This window comes from Nomascus leucogenys, chromosome 12, assembly GCF_006542625.1.
Source record: "Nomascus leucogenys isolate Asia chromosome 12, Asia_NLE_v1, whole genome shotgun sequence".
Lineage (NCBI taxonomy): Eukaryota > Metazoa > Chordata > Mammalia > Primates > Hylobatidae > Nomascus > Nomascus leucogenys.
The window spans coordinates 55,591,303-55,608,618 of record NC_044392.1 but is presented as its reverse complement, the minus strand read 5'-3'; the positions used below and the strand labels follow the sequence as shown (position 1 = coordinate 55,608,618).

Sequence of the window (17,316 nt, the reverse complement as noted above, 5' to 3'; positions counted from 1 at the left end):
ATATATTCAAATCATATCACCTACTAAGCCCAAAGCTCTAAGAACTGTCCTTTTCTCTTACAATGGAGCTACAAGATTCTGCTTTGGTGATTAAGAGAACAATACAATCTTATGTAGGCAGGGCCCCATAATGTTTTAAAGTTACTGAAAATATTCCAATTCATAGTAAAATAATAATATTAGCTATTATTTGATGAGCGTTATTAGCTATTATTTAATAAGCGAAGCACGGTTAAAGCATTTCCTCAAAATCATCTCATTTAGTCTTCAATAAGAAGTTTGGGGGCTTATTTTGAACTCTCAGAGATGGCATTTGGATGTCTTCAGGCTTAGGAGTATGGACTCTGTCCTGGGGATGAGGTTCAGAAAAACTTAGATGTTGCTGGCCTTAGCTTACAAGGTCAAGTTAGTAAAAATTTAGCATGATTAGAACTGGGAAATGTCCTGCTCTAGGGGACTGCAAGGGATTGCTGAGGTTGTTCCTCTTGTTACGTGTCTGAATGCCTCTCAAGCCAGGAAGCGAATTTCTTATTAAAAATGGCCGGAGGTACCTGCATTCTACCTAGTCAGGGCTCCAGCTTCCCTCCTCTTTGTGTGCAATCTAAGTTTTGGACCCAAGGGTGGAGGACCTACCACTGTACAGTGCTAAGTAAGACAGGGTTCTCACCGAAGTCAGTGAAGTTCCCAGTCCTTTCTGGCGCGAGCTGCATTCCCAGACACTCGAGCTCTTACGGAAAGAAGCTCTGTCTTTTGGCTAATGTTTGTCTACCCTCCCCTGCCCTAAAATAATGACTGCCCTCTACCTGAGGGAAAGGGACTTCAATGGTGGTAATCTACTCGCGGCTGGCTGCATCCTTGAAAAAGCCCATTTCTCTTCTACTATCTTCAAGATGTTGGTTAACCAGATTCACATTGTATTTGCCGGACTCTTTCTCAGGTGACTCCTCTGTGCTCTTTTTTATCTAAAGTAGGGCAAGACACCCAAGGGTGCTAACCCTCCCCCACCCACATCAAGGGAGAAATACTCCTCTACTCTTTTCTGGACATTCCGGTACAGAGTCGAGGTAAGGGTTGCACGGCGCCGCCCCTCCGTTACCAAGCCTTCCCTCGCCCGCCTCGCAGCCTCAGGGCCTTAGAACCCAGGCGGGGCGGGGCCGGGAAAGGTGAGGCTGCTGGCGGGAAGCGGCGGCGGCGCGCAGCGGTACCTAGCGGCGCTGCCCGGCTGGCAGCCTGAGGACGTGGCACTGTCCGAGAATGCAGGGGGAGGGGATTCGGCTTTCTCCTCCCCGCGAGGAGGAGCCTCGACATCCTGCAGAGGCGGGAGGATCCTTGAGGGCACTGGTGCGCCTTTCAGGTGAGGTCTTAGCAGATAAAAGCGGCTGGCTGTGGTCCGCGCCAGTAGTGCTTTCTGCTCCCCACTCGCTGTGAGCCAGGTGTGCAACCGGATTTGGGGCGAGGGGCGCGCTGGCCACCTCGCATGCGCAGAGCCGGGAGCCCGCTGACCGGACTACAGCTCCCAGAGGAGCCTTGTGGAGGCCGCAGACGCGGAGCCGCTGGCGCCGAGCCGCTGGCGCCATCTTGAAATCTGATCCTCAATCCCCGTGGCTTTGCGTCTGCGCTGCTGGCCGCTGCTGCTCCGGGAGCGCGGTCTGCTAAAAGGGGAGGACGTTGAGGACGCGGCGGCTGGCGGGAGAGACAGCTGGGGAGAGACATGGCAGGGTCGGAGCGCGGCCTGCGCCTCTGTCACTCAGCATCCCCTTAGGCGTTTCCACGCCCGCCCCCTGCCCGAGGGGCGGGGCTGACGGCTCTGGTACCCGGAGCCGGCGCGCGGGGCAGGGGTGCGCCCCTGCAGAGTGGGGACCCTACTGGGCTGTGCCGTGCTGACCGGAGACCACCGAGGCGGAAGACAGAGCGCGGCGAAGAGCCATTGAGTGGTCACCCAGTAGCTGCCGCCGCCGCCGCCGCCGCCGCCTCGGGAAGCTTGGCACCCACTAGGAGGGAAGATGAGGGAGATTTGCAGGATCTGTGCCCGAGAGCTGTGTGGAAACCAGCGGCGCTGGATCTTCCACACGGCGTCCAAGCTCAATCTCCAGGTTCTGCTTTCGCACGTCTTGGGCAAGGATGTCCCCCGCGATGGCAAAGCCGAGTTCGCTTGCAGCAAGTGTGCTTTCATGCTTGATCGAATCTATCGATTCGACACGGTTATTGCCCGGATTGAAGCGCTTTCTATTGAGCGCTTGCAAAAGCTGCTACTGGAGAAGGATCGCCTCAAGTTCTGCATTGCCAGTATGTATCGGAAGAATAACGATGACTCTGGCGCGGAGATCAAGGCGGGGAATGGGACGGTTGACATGTCCGTCTTACCCGATGCGAGATACTCTGCACTGCTCCAGGAGGACTTCGCCTATTCCGTCTTTGAGTGCTGGGTGGAGAATGAGGATCAGATCCAGGAGCCACACAGCTGCCATGGTTCAGAAGGCCCTGGAAACCGACCCAGGAGATGCCGTGGTTGTGCAGCTTTGCGGGTTGCTGATGCTGACTATGAAGCCATTTGTAAGGTACCTCGAAAGGTGGCCAGAAGTATCTCCTGTGGCCCTTCTAGCAGGTGGTCGGCCAGCATTTGCACTGAAGAACCAGCGTTGTCTGAGGTTGGGCCACCCGACTTAGCAAGCACAAAGGTACCCCCAGATGGAGAAAGCATGGAGGAAGAGACGCCTGGTTCGTCTGTGGAATCTTTGGATGCAAGCGTCCAGGCTAGCCCTCCACAACAGAAAGATGAGGAGACTGAGAGAAGTGCAAAGGAACTTGGAAAGTGTGACTGTTGTTCAGATGATCAGGCTCCGCAGCATGGGTGTAATCACAAGCTGGAGTTAGCTCTTAGCATGATTAAAGGTCTTGATTATAAGCCCATCCAGAGCCCCCGAGGGAGCAGGCTTCCAGTTCCAGTGAAATCCAGCCCACCTGGAGCCAAGCCTGGCCCTGGCATGACAGATGGAGTTAGTTCCGGTTTCCTTAACAGGTCCTTGAAACCCCTTTACAAGACACCTGTGAGTTACCCCTTGGAGCTTTCAGACCTGCAGGAGCTGTGGGATGATCTCTGTGAAGATTATTTGCCGCTCCGGGTCCAGGTATACAAAACGGCTACATAGTGCCTTTCTGATTATAGCTAGCTGGCCTCTGGCTTCACATGATTTCGGTCTAGGTGGAGGTTAGAAATATTCCAGACTTGAGAAAATTAGTCATGAGCCCATTTTTGCTGCACCTTTTGCTGTGACTCATTTAGTAAACGTGATTTGCACTCAGATAATTTGCTTTTCACAATCCTTTTTGTAAAATCTGTTGGCTTTCCCATTATCAAAATTGTATACCTTTTAAAACAAAAAGGTAAAGATTCCTACTTCACTTTTATCCTATAAAAAGAAGACGTTTAATCTCATTTCTGGCACTAGAACTTTTCCTCTTACCTCTTTTTTTCTTTTCCCAACTTTTAAAATTTGTTCTTGTTTTCAGATTTATAGACGTTTCCTCCCAATGGCTTTCTGTAAGGCAGTTAGTTCTCTAGTTAGTTCTTCCCGGAGCATTAAAGCTTTCATCCGCAAAATGCCTGTAAATGATTAGAGCATAAGGTAAAAGGTTTGGGGAAAGCCTGTTAATCCACCAGTAAAGTATTATAACATCTGGACCATATTTATTAGAATTAATAGTTCATTTGAGGATTAGTGATGACTCATTCATAAAAGAGACAGGAATTCAAGTATTCAAGTACAGTATTGTCACTCAAAAGGTTAAGGCATAAACTGTTCACAGCCAGAACTCTACTGAGTTCTACGGGAAGATATTTGATACTAAGAAAGGATTAACCCATTATTGGATCAGAGGAGAGTTTCATTCATTATAGTCTTGAATTCTTAATTGCTTAATTTGAGCTATTCATGTCTGCCCAATTGATTCTGTACCAACCTTTTAAATTCAGCTATGGTAGTTTGTTTCTATAGCAACAGTCAATGCTAGGTTCCGTAAACTTTGTGAAACATTCTGGCATGTTCCACTTGATACAACTTATTTAACGATACTGTCACAAAGGTAGATGTGATCTAGAAGGCATTTTTAGAAAGCCTGCTACCGGTCAACATCATTCCAGAAATTTAGAACTTGATAAGTGACATTGTTGATGGCCACGTGAAATTTTTGGAAAGTAGTTCTATGGTATGTATACTGTCTATCACAATAAGAACCTAAGCAGAAAACAGGAGAAAAGTTTTTAAATTTACACAAAATTATGAGAAGCAGCATAGATGAGAAACGGCATAGATGAAAGTGTCATGAAAGGTAAAAAGTCAGTGCGTTTTCATTTTGTATAAAATGTTAAGCATTGTATGCTTAACACTGTGTACTTCTTTTCTTTTGCTTTTTCTTTCAGTGGAACCTCGCAGCTAAATTTGGGCTTTACAGTATTTCTGTGACTAGACATAGGTGTTACAAATTAAACATGGTGTTTTCATATTAGGGTCTAAAATTAGTTGGGCCAGGATGGATGAGAAATAAACTCGTCCCCCCAACCTGCCACCAAATATGACCAATATTGTAGAACGTTACATAAAGACTGAGAAAATAACAGCCAAAACAAGATCTTTTTTCTCCATGTTTAAATAAAATACTATATTTTGGTGACTGGATTTTGGAGTGGAGAAGGATTTTAAAGATCATCTTCAGGCAGTCTGTCAATTTGGAGATATGGAAAGTTCATTGTTTAACTAACTTAGCCCATGCAGAGACAAAGATTTCTGACCATTCTCAGGCAAGACGCATTAATTCTATACATTAAACCCCATTGTCTGAAGTATATTAATTTAAGTAAGTACTTATTTTAAACCAAGAGCCCTCTTTCTCTAACCTAAGGATGCTCGGAGGATTCTTTAGAGATTACATGAAAAAAATTGTCATCTGAATGAACACATATAAACTATGGTAACTGTATCTTTAGGTCAAGTCCCTTTACTTCACTAAATTTGGACATTAGAGCTTTAAAATGGTAGTGTATGACCTTTCTGCTGTGACCTGACTTGGACTGTTTACTGTTTCTAGAAAAACAAAAATTGGGAGATGGGAGAAAATGTCATTCAGCTTCAAGAAATGTGGCATTTAATTATTATGCCATTTTCTCTAATAATTTAGGATGTCAGGGAAAATAGATGAATTGGGCACAACATGTTTGTAAATAAAATGGGCAGCATATCTATTGTTTAAATCTGGTTACTTCTAAGCTCCTTAAGAGCCTTATGACAAAACCAGTGCTAGATGGGACAATGGCAGACTGGTTTTTGTCTATTTCTCTGAATAAATATGGAAAGAATAGAAATAATGTAATTTTTTTTGGTAGTTCTCTTTTTTAGTTTGTAGAAACACAAAACCATGAAAGAAAAAAATGTTTCCTTTAGTTCAGTTCTGCCACAAATATGGAGAAAACCTTTTATCTTAAAGAGCAAGATTGTTCTGTAAGGTCATTTTGATTCCTTTGTTTAATCCTCCACTTACCATATTTTATGCACTATTAAATATTGACATCAGGATTCCTCCTGATTGCTTTTCCTCTTTTTTTTCTTTCCTTCTTTCCCTCTTTTTCTTTGTTCCTTTCTTATTTATTAAACAAAAATAGCAACAGTATAGTTCTGCTTACTGGTATTCTGATATTATACAAAGTAATTTATTTCCCTTCTACAGAATTTATGTATGAGGACCTAAGCCTGTTCAGATATCTAAAGAAAGGTTTGAAGCCTTCTTCTAGCTGGTAATTCCCTTCTTTATTGTCTGGCCCTGAACTAGAAAAGCTATGATGGGAGGGGTGTGGTCCCTTAGTAAACAGCAATGAGCTCTGGCCCATGTGCAATTTCCCTTTCTATCTAAATTCAAAGAACAGGAGATCTTTGCTTTAAACCTTGCAATGCCAATGTCTGCTCCTTTGTGACTATGGTAAGTTTATCCCACTCATATTTTAGTTATGTGAAGTGGATCAGGCCCTTTGGAAGATGTTAGCATTAGATGCTGGTAAAAGATTAGGCCTTTAATTTTATGGTAGTCAATGGTTCTTGTCTGTCTCCTATTATTAACAATAGGGTTGACAATTACAGCAGTTTGAGATCTATAACTCACTACTGTGAGGACTAGAAAGTGCCAAGAAAACTGAGGTTAACACAAAAGGTCTAAAAACTGCCTTTAGCCTAAAAGTCTCATATTGTGCAACAGTAGGCCTGGAAGCGGTTCTCTTTTCTGATACTGGAAAGCGTTTGTCCTAATTCTGAGTCAAAAGTGACTTAATTTAAAATTATATTATCATTTCCACATGATTTTAGTACCTGAGTGTCTGAGAGTAACACTGATTCTACCAAATCAGGTATTACTTATTTCATGGGCTACACTATCGTTGTAGGAGTGACTGTTTTATGTACTTGATACTTCACAAGAATTCATTATGTTGTTGGCTTAGTGGGACTTGCTAAGTGCTCTTTTGGCAGACTGTTACCTGCAAGGACATTTTTCTGAGATGCAAAATAGTAAATTATTACAAATAAAGAAGAAACGAATATCTTCCAACTTTTAGGTCAGTACATTATTTATAGAAAAAGAGGTTTCTTATGATTATTCATGTCAAGATTGATTCATATGAGATTGAGATTCATTATGTATTTTCCTGTGGCATTCTTTGGCTTTAAAGTTGCTGTTCGAATATATGTTATATACAGTCTTATTTCTAAGAGAGCCACTAAAGGCCCGTTTTTGTTTGTTTTTATTGTTCTTATTCATTCATTAAACAAAAACTTTTGATCTCTGCAGTATTCCCGGCATTATGGTAGGCAATGGGTTTATAGAAATGAGAGATACATTCCCAACCTGAGTGGGAATCCAGTTCAGTTTAATTGGATCTTTTTCCTGATTTCCCATGAAACCTTGGACTAATTACTTCTCTAAGTTTCCATTTCCTTGTATGTAAAATAGGATTGGATCAGATGGTTAGTTTGTAAAGTTTCCTTCACCGCTCTAAGATTATTTGGTTTAAAGTAAATAAATATGACCACCTTCCTTGCCATTTTAAACTTGAAGCTATTTTCTTTAATTCTGCCTGTTGTAGTTTGAATTTCAAAATATCTTACTGTAGGTGTTATTGTTGTTTTACACTGAAGAAGTAAGAAGCCAAATTTTATAGAGATGGTTTTATCATTAAGTAAATGATGAATTTATTTATTAGTTAGAATCGTTGTAAATATCTATTAATGTGGCTACTTTGCCCATGGTGTGACATAGTTCATATTGCCTCGGGTGAAGGCTTCCTGTTATACTCACAACAACAAATATCTCAAATAATTTTTCCAGATGTCGTTATCCTTGCTGCTTTTTTCCCTCTCCCTCTATCCAGTCCACCAGCAAGTCCTGTTAGCTATACTTTCAAAACATATCTGTATCTATCCATTTATTTCCCCCTCCCTTTACTAACCACCAGAATCCAAGCTACTATTGTCTTTCACCTGCACTACCGCAGCAGCCTCCTACCTGGTCTCTCTGCTTCTCTTGGTGCTCCCCAATAATTCATTCACCACAGCATGATCTTTTCAAAACTTCTGTATGATTACCTGTTAAAAAACTGCAGTCTATTCTCATTTCAATTAAAATGTAATCTAATTCATTAACTTTGTTGTCTAAAGCTGGAGTGACCTGGTGCCTGCCTGCCTCTCCACCTCATTGAGTGTCCCTGTCCCCTTTGCCCACTATGCTCTAGCCCTGTACTATCCAGTAAGCTAGCCACTAGTCTTAGGAGCTGTTGAACCCTTGAAATGTGGCTAGTCCAAATTGAGATGTGCTGTGAGTATAAAATATACCTTGAATTTCAGACTTATGAAAAATCATGTAATATCTCAGATAATAATATTACCTCATTAATAATTTTTATATTGTTTACATGTTTATGATAACATTTTGGATATATTGGGTTAAATAAAGTATTTTGTTAAAATTAAGTTTACCTATTTATTTTGTACTTTGTTCATTGAAGCTACTAGAAAATTAAAAATTACATGGCTCACATTATATTTCTAGAATAGAGTGCTATTCTAGCCACAGAGGCCTTTCTCTTTTCCAGGCTCATATTCCATTAGCTGTTCTTTCTGCCTGGATTGTTCTGCTGATCTTTGCAGGACTGATTCTTTTTCCTTCAGATCTCTATTTAAATGCTGCCTCATAAAGACCTTTCTCTGATCAAACAATGTAGAGTAATTTAACCACCCACTCTGTATTATGCTTTCCTGTTTTGCCGCATAGGGCTTGTCCGTAATATTTTTTGCATTTCCTTGTTTGTTTGTCATGTACTCCCCATTCCAGCCCCTGCAAAATATAAGTTTCAAGAGCATGGGGACTTTGTCTTGCATGATACTCTATCTTCAAGACAGTGCCTAGCACATAGTTAGTGTGCAACAGATATACGTTATGTCAGCATTGTATTCCTCACAGTGCCTCACATGGTGGTTTGCTTATTATAGCATTTAGTAGGTGTTAGAAAAGTTGATAAATAGCACTGGAGGAATAGAAAAGATTTTTCTTCTGAAATCTTTATGCTTCCAGTCAGTTGCTAGTAGGAAGGGATTTAAGGTAAGCTGTAACTCCACTGCCTTGAAGGTGGTAATCACGTCTGAAAGTGTGAGGGAAAGAAAAAATGAATAGCAGTTGCCTTTTCTCTCTTAATGAGTTTATATTCCTAATTGGAATGGAGGCGGGAAAGATCAAATTTAATTGCCGCAGTAAATTTGTAGTTTTATTTTAACATCCTTAGCTTGTAATGATTACTAAGAATAGTTCAATAAGTTTTATCTTATTGTCCCGTATATAAATCATTGTTCCATATATAAATTGTCCCATATATAAAATCATACTTTTTTCTCCCGAATCTTTTAAGTGAATCGATATTCCTATAAAATATATCTCCTTCCCATTTCACTATGGATTATTTATCTGTGCTTATGCTATAAATCTGCCTTTAAGTAGGCACATCTATTTTAAATGCATTTTAATTTTCCTCTTTTTATTTTGAAATAATTTCAAACATAGAGAGATGTTGTAAGAGAAATACCAAGAACTCCCATATACCCCTTACCCAGATTTACCAGTTGCAAATATTTTGTCACATTTGCTTTATAAACTCTCCCACTCTCTGTATTTGCACAGTATTTTTTAAAAATTCTTGAACCATTTGAGAATTAGTTGTAGATAGTATACTCCTTTACCCTAAATACCTAAGCATTATTTCCTAAGGACAAGGACATCTCTTATATAATTACAGTACAATTATCAAATTTAGAAAATTAGACATTGATAAAATACTGTTATCTAATATATAGTCCATATCAAAATCTGCCAATTTTTTCCAATAATGTGAAACAAGCATGTTGTAAGAAAGGTAGCTGGAATGTAACTTCTGTCAGGAATAGTGTAAGTTTGATGAGTATGCCTTTTCAACTCCTTGATTAAAAATAGAATAAAGCAAATATTTGGTCATTATAAGCATTTCCTTTATTAAATCCTCCACTTCTCATTGAACTCTGAATTACTTGCTTTCACTGCGTAAACATGTAGTGTTTGTGTGAATTGGTAGGGAAAAGTGGAGAGGGAAGCTGGGGAGCACAGTACAAATGGAGGTGAATCAGTGTTCTTAATAAGGAACAGGCCTGTCTTTAGGAATTCATAGTGATAATTTATGCAACAAATCTGATTCTCTAAATCTCTGGCAAAAGATGCAACAGACATTTTTGAAGATAAAAAAAAAAATTTTGTTGGCCATGTTTAACTCACCTTACTTGTTTTGCTGTTTCTTCCTAGCCCATGACTGAAGAGTTACTCAAACAACAAAAGCTGAATTCACATGAGACCACTATAACTCAGCAGTCTGTATCTGATTCCCACTTGGCAGAACTCCAGGAAAAAATCCAGCAAACAGAGGCCACCAACAAGGTATGATTAGTACTATGCCCTAGGAGATGACAGGGTTTTCCTGAGGATGTAACTGCCTCTAGCCTGAGTCTGTCAACCTTTGTAAGACTTGGGAGATGAATACTGTGTACTCCTTGTGCTCTAGGGAATATTTCATGTAAAAGTGTAGTTCTTCCCTTTATTCTTATGAAGATTTTAGCTTGTTCTGTACAGATCATAATTTCTGGTGCTTTTCAGGTGTGTAATTAAAACTTGAATGCAGGCCGGCGCAGTGGCTGATGCCTGTAATGCCAGTGCTTTGGGAGGCCAAGGCAGGCAGATCACGAGGTCAGGAGTTCGAGACCAGCCTGGCCAACATGGTGAAACCCCATCTCCACTAAAAAATAAAAAAAAATTAGCCAGGCATTGTGGCAGATGCCTGTAATCCCACCTACTCGGGAGGCTGAGGCAGGAGAATCCCTTGAACCCAGGAGATAGATGTTGCAGTGAGCCAGGACCATGCCACTGCACTCAGGCCTGGGCAACAGAGAGAGACTCTGTCTCAAAAAAACACCTGCATGCAATCTTCCACTGTAAAAGGCACTGAGATAGGAGGTCTGTGTTTTTTATTTTAGCTTAACTTGTTATTACTTTCTAGCCCATGAATTTTAATGTCTGGCTTAGAAGAAAATTGCTACAATTTGGGATGCTGAACTTGTGGCCTGGGTGCCCTTATAGTGCCCTCTCCTATGCTAGATATTAGAAGCTCTTTGGTCCTTGTATAAGGGATCCATATTAGGAACCACTTGCCTACTTGGTCTATGTGGACAAGTTCCTAGTATGGCTGCCATCATAGAGAGATCACAGTACATGAAAATTGACACAATTTAGAATTGAAAGAAGTATTTCATTTCTCCTGCTACTTTTTGTTGCTGATTGACTTACCACTTTAATGGTTACTCTATGTGGGAAAAATAACAAGGTAATATCCCCTAAGAAATTCTTTAAATCCTAGATTTGAGGAAAGGCTTTATTCATTTGAGGCTAAAAGACATCATTGACCTAAAAAACTGTTTTTCTTTGCTGAATTCAGATTCTTCAAGAGAAACTTAATGAAATGAGCTATGAACTAAAGTGTGCTCAGGAGTCATCTCAAAAGCAAGATGGTACAATTCAGAACCTCAAGGAAACTCTGAAAAGCAGGGAACATGAGGTAAAATATTTACCAATCAAGGACCTGTGTGGAAACAATTGGTCCCTTCAAAGTGGACAAGTATTTTATATTTTGTCAAAATGGATATTGTCAGACTAACATATCTTAGCCTGGAGAAGTTGTAGCTTAACCTCAATTGATATTTTGGAATAGTCCTGTTACTAAAATCTGTACAGGTGATATAATGGAATTTGTAATTAGTTTACTAACATGTTTGATATTCCCTCTCTCATTTTCAGACTGAGGAGTTGTACCAGGTGATTGAAGGTCAAAATGACACAATGGCAAAGCTTCGAGAAATGCTGCACCAAAGCCAGCTTGGACAACTTCACGTATGTGAAGGTCACATAGGACAGGAGAGACTTCAGTTGGGGATGTGCCATTTTGGTTGCAGTCTTGATTTTATTTTCAGTCTTCGTGAGAGCTCAGTGCTTGCCCTCCTTGTGATTGTGATTTCTACTCTCTTTTCAGAGCTCAGAGGGTACTTCTCCAGCTCAGCAACAGGTAGCTCTGCTTGATCTTCAGAGTGCTTTATTCTGCAGCCAGCTTGAAATACAGAAGCTCCAGAGGGTGGTACGACAGAAAGAGCGCCAATTGGCTGATGCCAAACAATGTGTGCAATTTGTAGAGGCTGCAGCACACGAGAGTGAACAGCAGAAAGAGGCTTCTTGGAAACATAACCAGGTAAATCATTAACTATTTTATTGCCCTAAATGCTGACTTTGCCCTGATTATAACTTTTTAGCAGGATAGTTTGTGTTGAACCCTTGAGTCAGTTGCATAATCTAAGTATTTCAGTTCAACACTTGCTGCCCTTGTACCATATGCCAGTTACAGTAGTCCCCCTTTATCCACAGTTTCACTTTCCATGGTTTCAGTTATCTGGGGTCAACCACAGACAAAAAACATTAAGATATTTCAAGAGAGACCACACTCACGTAACTTTTTTTTTGAGACGGAGTCTCGCTGTGTCACCAAGGCAGGAATGCAGTGGCACGATCTCCGCTCACTGCAAGCTCCACCTCCTGGATTCATGCCATTCTCCCTCTTCAGCCTCCCGAGTAGCTGGGACTACAGGCGCCCGCCACCATGCCTGGCTAATTTTGTTTTCGTATTTCTGGTAGAGACAGGTTTTCATTGTGTTAGGATGGTCTCGATCTCCTGACCTCGTGATCTGCCCACCTCGGCCTCCCTCACGTAACTTTTGTTACAGCATGTTGTTATAATTCTATTTTATTGTTATTGTTAATCTGTTAGTATGTGTAATTTGTATGTAAACCTTTATCATAGTTATCTATGCACAGGAAAAGACAGTATACACAGGCTTCAGTGCTATCTGGTTTCAGGCATCCACTGGGCATCTTAGAATGTATCCCCTGTGGGTAAGGGGCGACTGCCTAATTGAGTTGTGCCCTGGAAATACAAGGATGAATAGCACAGGCTCCTTTCTTTTAAGTTACTTATAGTTCAGTAAGAGAGACAGTCACATAAGCTGAGTTTCAGTGTGGTAAATTCTGAAGGGGAGGTATATATGCGGTCCTACAGGAATATCTAGGAAAGGAGTCAAGGAAAAGGAATCAAGGAAAGCTTCATGAAGGAGGAGACATCTGAGGTTATTCTTGAAGGATGGATAAAACCAGGCAGAAAAGTGGGGAAGAACCACTAAGGTCAGAGGGATGACATGCATGATAATCAGCCCTGTCTTTTATTTTTTATTTTTGAATAATAAATATACAGTTATTTTCTTTTCTTTTCTTTCTTTCTTTCCTCTCTCTCTCTTTCTTTCCTTCTTTCTTTTTTGAGATGGAGGCTCGCTCTGTCGTCCAGGCTGGAGTACAGTGGCGCAATCTCGGCTCGCTGCAAGCTCCGCCTCTCGGGTTCACGCCATTCTCCTGCCTCAGCCTCCCGAATAGCTGGGACTACAGGCACCGGCCGCCACCACGCCCAGCTAATTTTTTTGCATTTTTAGTAGAGACGGGGTTTCATTGTGTTAGCCAGGATGGTCTCAATCTCCTGACCTCGTGATCCGCCCGCCTCGGCCTCCCAAAGTGCTGGGATTACAGGCGTGAGCCACCGTGCCCGGCCTCTTTCTTTCCTTCTTTCTCTCTCTTTCTTTTCTTTTCTTTCTTTCTTTTTTTTTTTTTTTTCGAAACGGAGTTTTGCTCTTGTTGCCCAGGCTGGAGTGCAACAACACAATCTGGGCTCATTGCAGCCTCCGCCTCCCGGGTTCAAGCGATTCTCCAGCTTCAGCCTCCCAGTAGCTGGGATTACAGGCATGTGCCACCACGCCTGGCTAATTTTGTATTTTTAGTAGAGACAGGGTTTCTCCATGTTGGTCAGGCTGGTCTCAAACTCCCGACCTCTGGTGATCTGCCCACCTTGGCCTTCCAAAGTGGTGAGATTACAGGCGTGAGCCACCACACTGGGCCAAAATACACAATTCTTAAATGGCTCCTTTATCTTGTTAGCTCAGAGTGTATGTGTTTGTTTAAGATTTAAAAGTTTTTTTGTGTGTGGTCTCTTTTCTTAAGCTCTTTAACACTCAGGTTTAAAAGTGTAATTTTTGAAGGATCTCCCTGGTTTAGTGGTTTGGAGATCGAATATTAGCCCTGAATTTCCTTTTGAAATATTAAAAATTCGGCCGGGCACAGTGGCTCACGCCTGTAATCCCAGCACTTTGGGAGGCCGAGGTGGGTGGATCATGAGGTCAGTAGTTCAAGACAAGCCTGGCCAAGATGGTGAAACCCCGTCTCTACTAAAAATACAAAAATTAGCCCAGCGTGGTGGCAGGCGGCTTTAATCCCAGCTACTTGGGAGGCTGAGGCAGAGAAATGCTTGAACCCGGAAGGTGGAGGTTGCAGTGAGCCGAGATTGCACCACTGCACTTCAGCATGGGCAATAGAGTGAGACTCCATCTCAAAAAAAAGAAATATTAAAATTTCAGATGGTCTGGGCAGGGTCGGGGAGTGGTGGAGGGGTGGAGGTAGAAATAATTCTTAACTTTTTGTTATTTAGCTAAAGGAAACATTTTCCCAAGATTTGTTTAGTTGATGAGAATATGTATCTTGGGAGCTTTCTAAAGTAACAGATGATTTAAAGATTACTGACTTTATTACTAGAAAAATAAATATGGCAAACTAGGAAAGAAGAGTGATGGTCTCTATGAGATCTTTAGAAAAAAGGATGATAGGAATAGTTTATCCTTGAGCTTATTGTAAATAATCCAGGTTTACTGTAGGACAGATTCTCACTTAATGGTTCTACAGATGTATTCTTTTTAAGCCAAAAAATAAGTATTGAACTATAATATCAAGCTTATTCCTACCCCATTCACAACTTTTACAATTTTCCATATCCTATTCAATTCATGTATAATACTTCTATAGCAATTTTGATAATGGCACCCTCTACTGCTCTTTCAGTTTATATACCTTGAAAATTTTAAGGCCTCTATGTCTAATAACCATGTGACAATTTTAGATCTCTTTAAAAAGGTAATATGTTTAATTCAGGAATTGCGAAAAGCCTTGCAGCAGCTACAAGAAGAATTGCAGAATAAGAGCCACCAGCTTCGTGCCCGGGAGGCTGAAAAATACAATGAGATTCGAACCCAGGAACAAAACATCCAGCACCTAAACCATAGTCTGAGTCACAAGGAGCAGTTGCTTCAGGTGAGTTTACATGATTTCAATGAAAACTGGGCTCATAGAACTCTGAAATTTGTTAATATAATTTTAAGATATTAATCCACCTGTGTTGAGTCCCTGCTATATGGAAAACATTGAGAGGTGGGAATCAGGATTTAAAATAAATAGAAAATATAATTTGTGAATTAAGATGCTTACTAACAAGTGTAAGAAACAGTATATAGCCCTGACTTAAGCAGTCTTTTATGAAGTCTTTTGTAAAGACTTAATATTCAGAAAATAGTTATTAAGCACCTCTGTGAATCAAACACTTTTCTGGGTGTTGGGAAGACAAACGATTTGGCTACTGCTCTCAGTTTAATAGTTGAAGACAAACTGTACAGAAACTTCCACAGAGTAATTTTGATGATAGAATGAAAGTTTGAGGGGAAGATGGAGCATTAAGAAGAGACTGATCTGTTCTGCCACCTACTCTAAGCTTCAGTCACATTGAATCCACTACATTTCACTGAATGTACAATTTTTTCATTGTATGCATAGTGTGCATATTTTTTTTTTCTCTAACATACCCTCCTCTCCCTTCTTCACTTAGGAAATCCTAGTCCTTTAAGACTCACTGCAAATGTTACCTCTTCTGTGAGGTCTTTACTGACACCTGCAGGCAGAGTTAGGCAGTGCATCGTGTGTTCCCCTGATAGCTAGCGTATATTGCAGAACAGTTAATTCTATGTGTTGTGTCTGTGGTATGTTGCAGAATAGTTTACAGTTTGTATGTCTGTTATCTCTGCTAAACTTGTTACTTTTGAGGAGAGTGATCACATCTTGTTTTTTTTTTAATCCTGAATAACTAACAAATTACTTAGTAATTTAGTTAATATTGGATAAAAGAATAAAAGAAACTGTTTTTTGGTCTCAGGAATTTCGAGAGCTCCTACAGTATCGAGATAACTCAGACAAAACCCTTGAAGCAAATGAAATGTTGCTTGACAAACTTCGCCAGCGAATACATGATAAAGCTGTTGCTCTGGAGGTATGTATCATCATTTTGCCCACTATGCTATGGATTATTCTATCTACACAGGTATTATAGAAATTTGTGTTTGCTTAAATTTGCTGCTTTGGGATTTGGTTTTCTATTCTGCCATCTTATTGAATAAGAGTGATCAGGATAGTAAATCTTACAGAGCTTTAGGAGTCTTCCTTTCCTTGCAGCGGGCTATAGATGAAAAATTCTCTGCTGTAGAAGAGAAAGAAAAAGAACTGCGCCAGCTTCGTCTTGCTGTGAGAGAGCGAGATCATGACTTAGAGAGACTGCGCGGTGTCCTCTCCTCCAATGAAGCTACTATGCAAGTAAGAGCAAAACCTGTCTCTGACTTGGTGTTCCTCTCCCACTTGTATTCTGAGCCTGAAGCATGACCCCCTTCCATCATTTTCTGAAAACCAGGGATTTTGCTTTATAAGGGGGAAGAAAACCAAAAATAGCAGTCACTAGTTCCATCATTGTCGATTAGAAAGTGAGAGATTTTAGCGCTTCTACTTTTCTTTTGTAATATGAACTTTGTCAGGAGAGCCAGTAAATATTGATTTCTGTTTACATAGTTCTGATTTATTTCCAATTCTTATTCATACATAAGTATACATACACACACTCTTCTCTCTCTCTCTTACTGAAGCATTACCAGGGTGCAACTATTAAATTGTGTCTTCTACATTAATATTATCTACATGTCCATGAATTGCCATAATTAGAACACTTGTTTATCTATATTTACTGTGGACTTTTTTGCATATTTATTTTAGAGCTTATGTATCTATCTGCCACTTTTTCGAGAAATCCTTTATAGCATAGTGCACTTCCTCCAAAATACTTCGCTTTATCATATATTCTATATTTAATCTTTCCACAAACTAGATAAAAGTTTCTAAAAACCAAAAAAATAGATTAGTATGGCATTGTTAAATCAATGTTCTCATCTTGCAAATAAAAAAAATTGATGGGAGATTATTTAAAAGTGGATCTAATTTCTTGTTTATCCTGAGGAGTATGGGGTAATCATTTTAACTGATGATTGCTCTCTTTATGGCTGTAGAGTATGGAGAGTCTACTGAGGGCCAAAGGCCTGGAAGTGGAACAGTTATCTACTACCTGTCAAAACCTCCAGTGGCTGAAAGAAGAAATGGAAACCAAATTTAGCCATTGGCAGAAGGAACAAGAGAGTATCATTCAGCAGTTACAGACATCTCTTCATGATAGGAACAAAGAAGTGGAGGCAAGACTTCAGTTAACTTAAAGGCAGTTGGTTCAGTGATTATGTAATCTCAGCCTTGGATTAGGACTCTTCAGATCAGGAGGCCTGTGACCCAAGTCTTTAATTTCATTCTGTGCCTGGGCAAGTCATTGACTTTCACTGGGATTTTTTTTTTCCCACATCTAGAAACTTAAGTTGGCAATTAACTTTCTCAAAGAAGTTGCGTGAGAATTAATGAGACCCAAAAATTGCATCT

General features: G+C 40.6%; 2 protein-coding genes across 26 annotated transcripts in view; one reads left to right on the top strand and one right to left on the bottom strand.

Moving 5' to 3' along the window:
• Positions 1-17,316, bottom strand: part of LOC115837636 (putative neuroblastoma breakpoint family member 7) — a 655,832-nt gene that overhangs the window by 531,082 nt on the left and 107,434 nt on the right.
• Positions 1-17,316, top strand: part of LOC100582383 (myomegalin) — a 230,677-nt gene that overhangs the window by 146,191 nt on the left and 67,170 nt on the right. For 12 of the 25 annotated variants that reach the window (XM_030824701.1, XM_030824687.1, XM_030824706.1 and 9 more), the window contains exons 1-9: positions 2,004-3,128; positions 9,862-9,993; positions 11,045-11,164; positions 11,404-11,496; positions 11,636-11,848; positions 14,677-14,835; positions 15,728-15,841; positions 16,024-16,161; positions 16,902-17,081. In XM_030824701.1, the coding sequence (XP_030680561.1) occupies positions 2,004-3,128; positions 9,862-9,993; positions 11,045-11,164; positions 11,404-11,496; positions 11,636-11,848; positions 14,677-14,835; positions 15,728-15,841; positions 16,024-16,161; positions 16,902-17,081 (2,274 nt within the window). Of the gene's footprint in view, positions 1-1,323; positions 3,129-9,861; positions 9,994-11,044; positions 11,165-11,403; positions 11,497-11,635; positions 11,849-14,676; positions 14,836-15,727; positions 15,842-16,023; positions 16,162-16,901; positions 17,082-17,316 lie in introns of those variants that run through there. The other 13 variants (XM_030824692.1, XM_030824704.1, XM_030824710.1 and 10 more) reach the window with 3 other exon arrangements.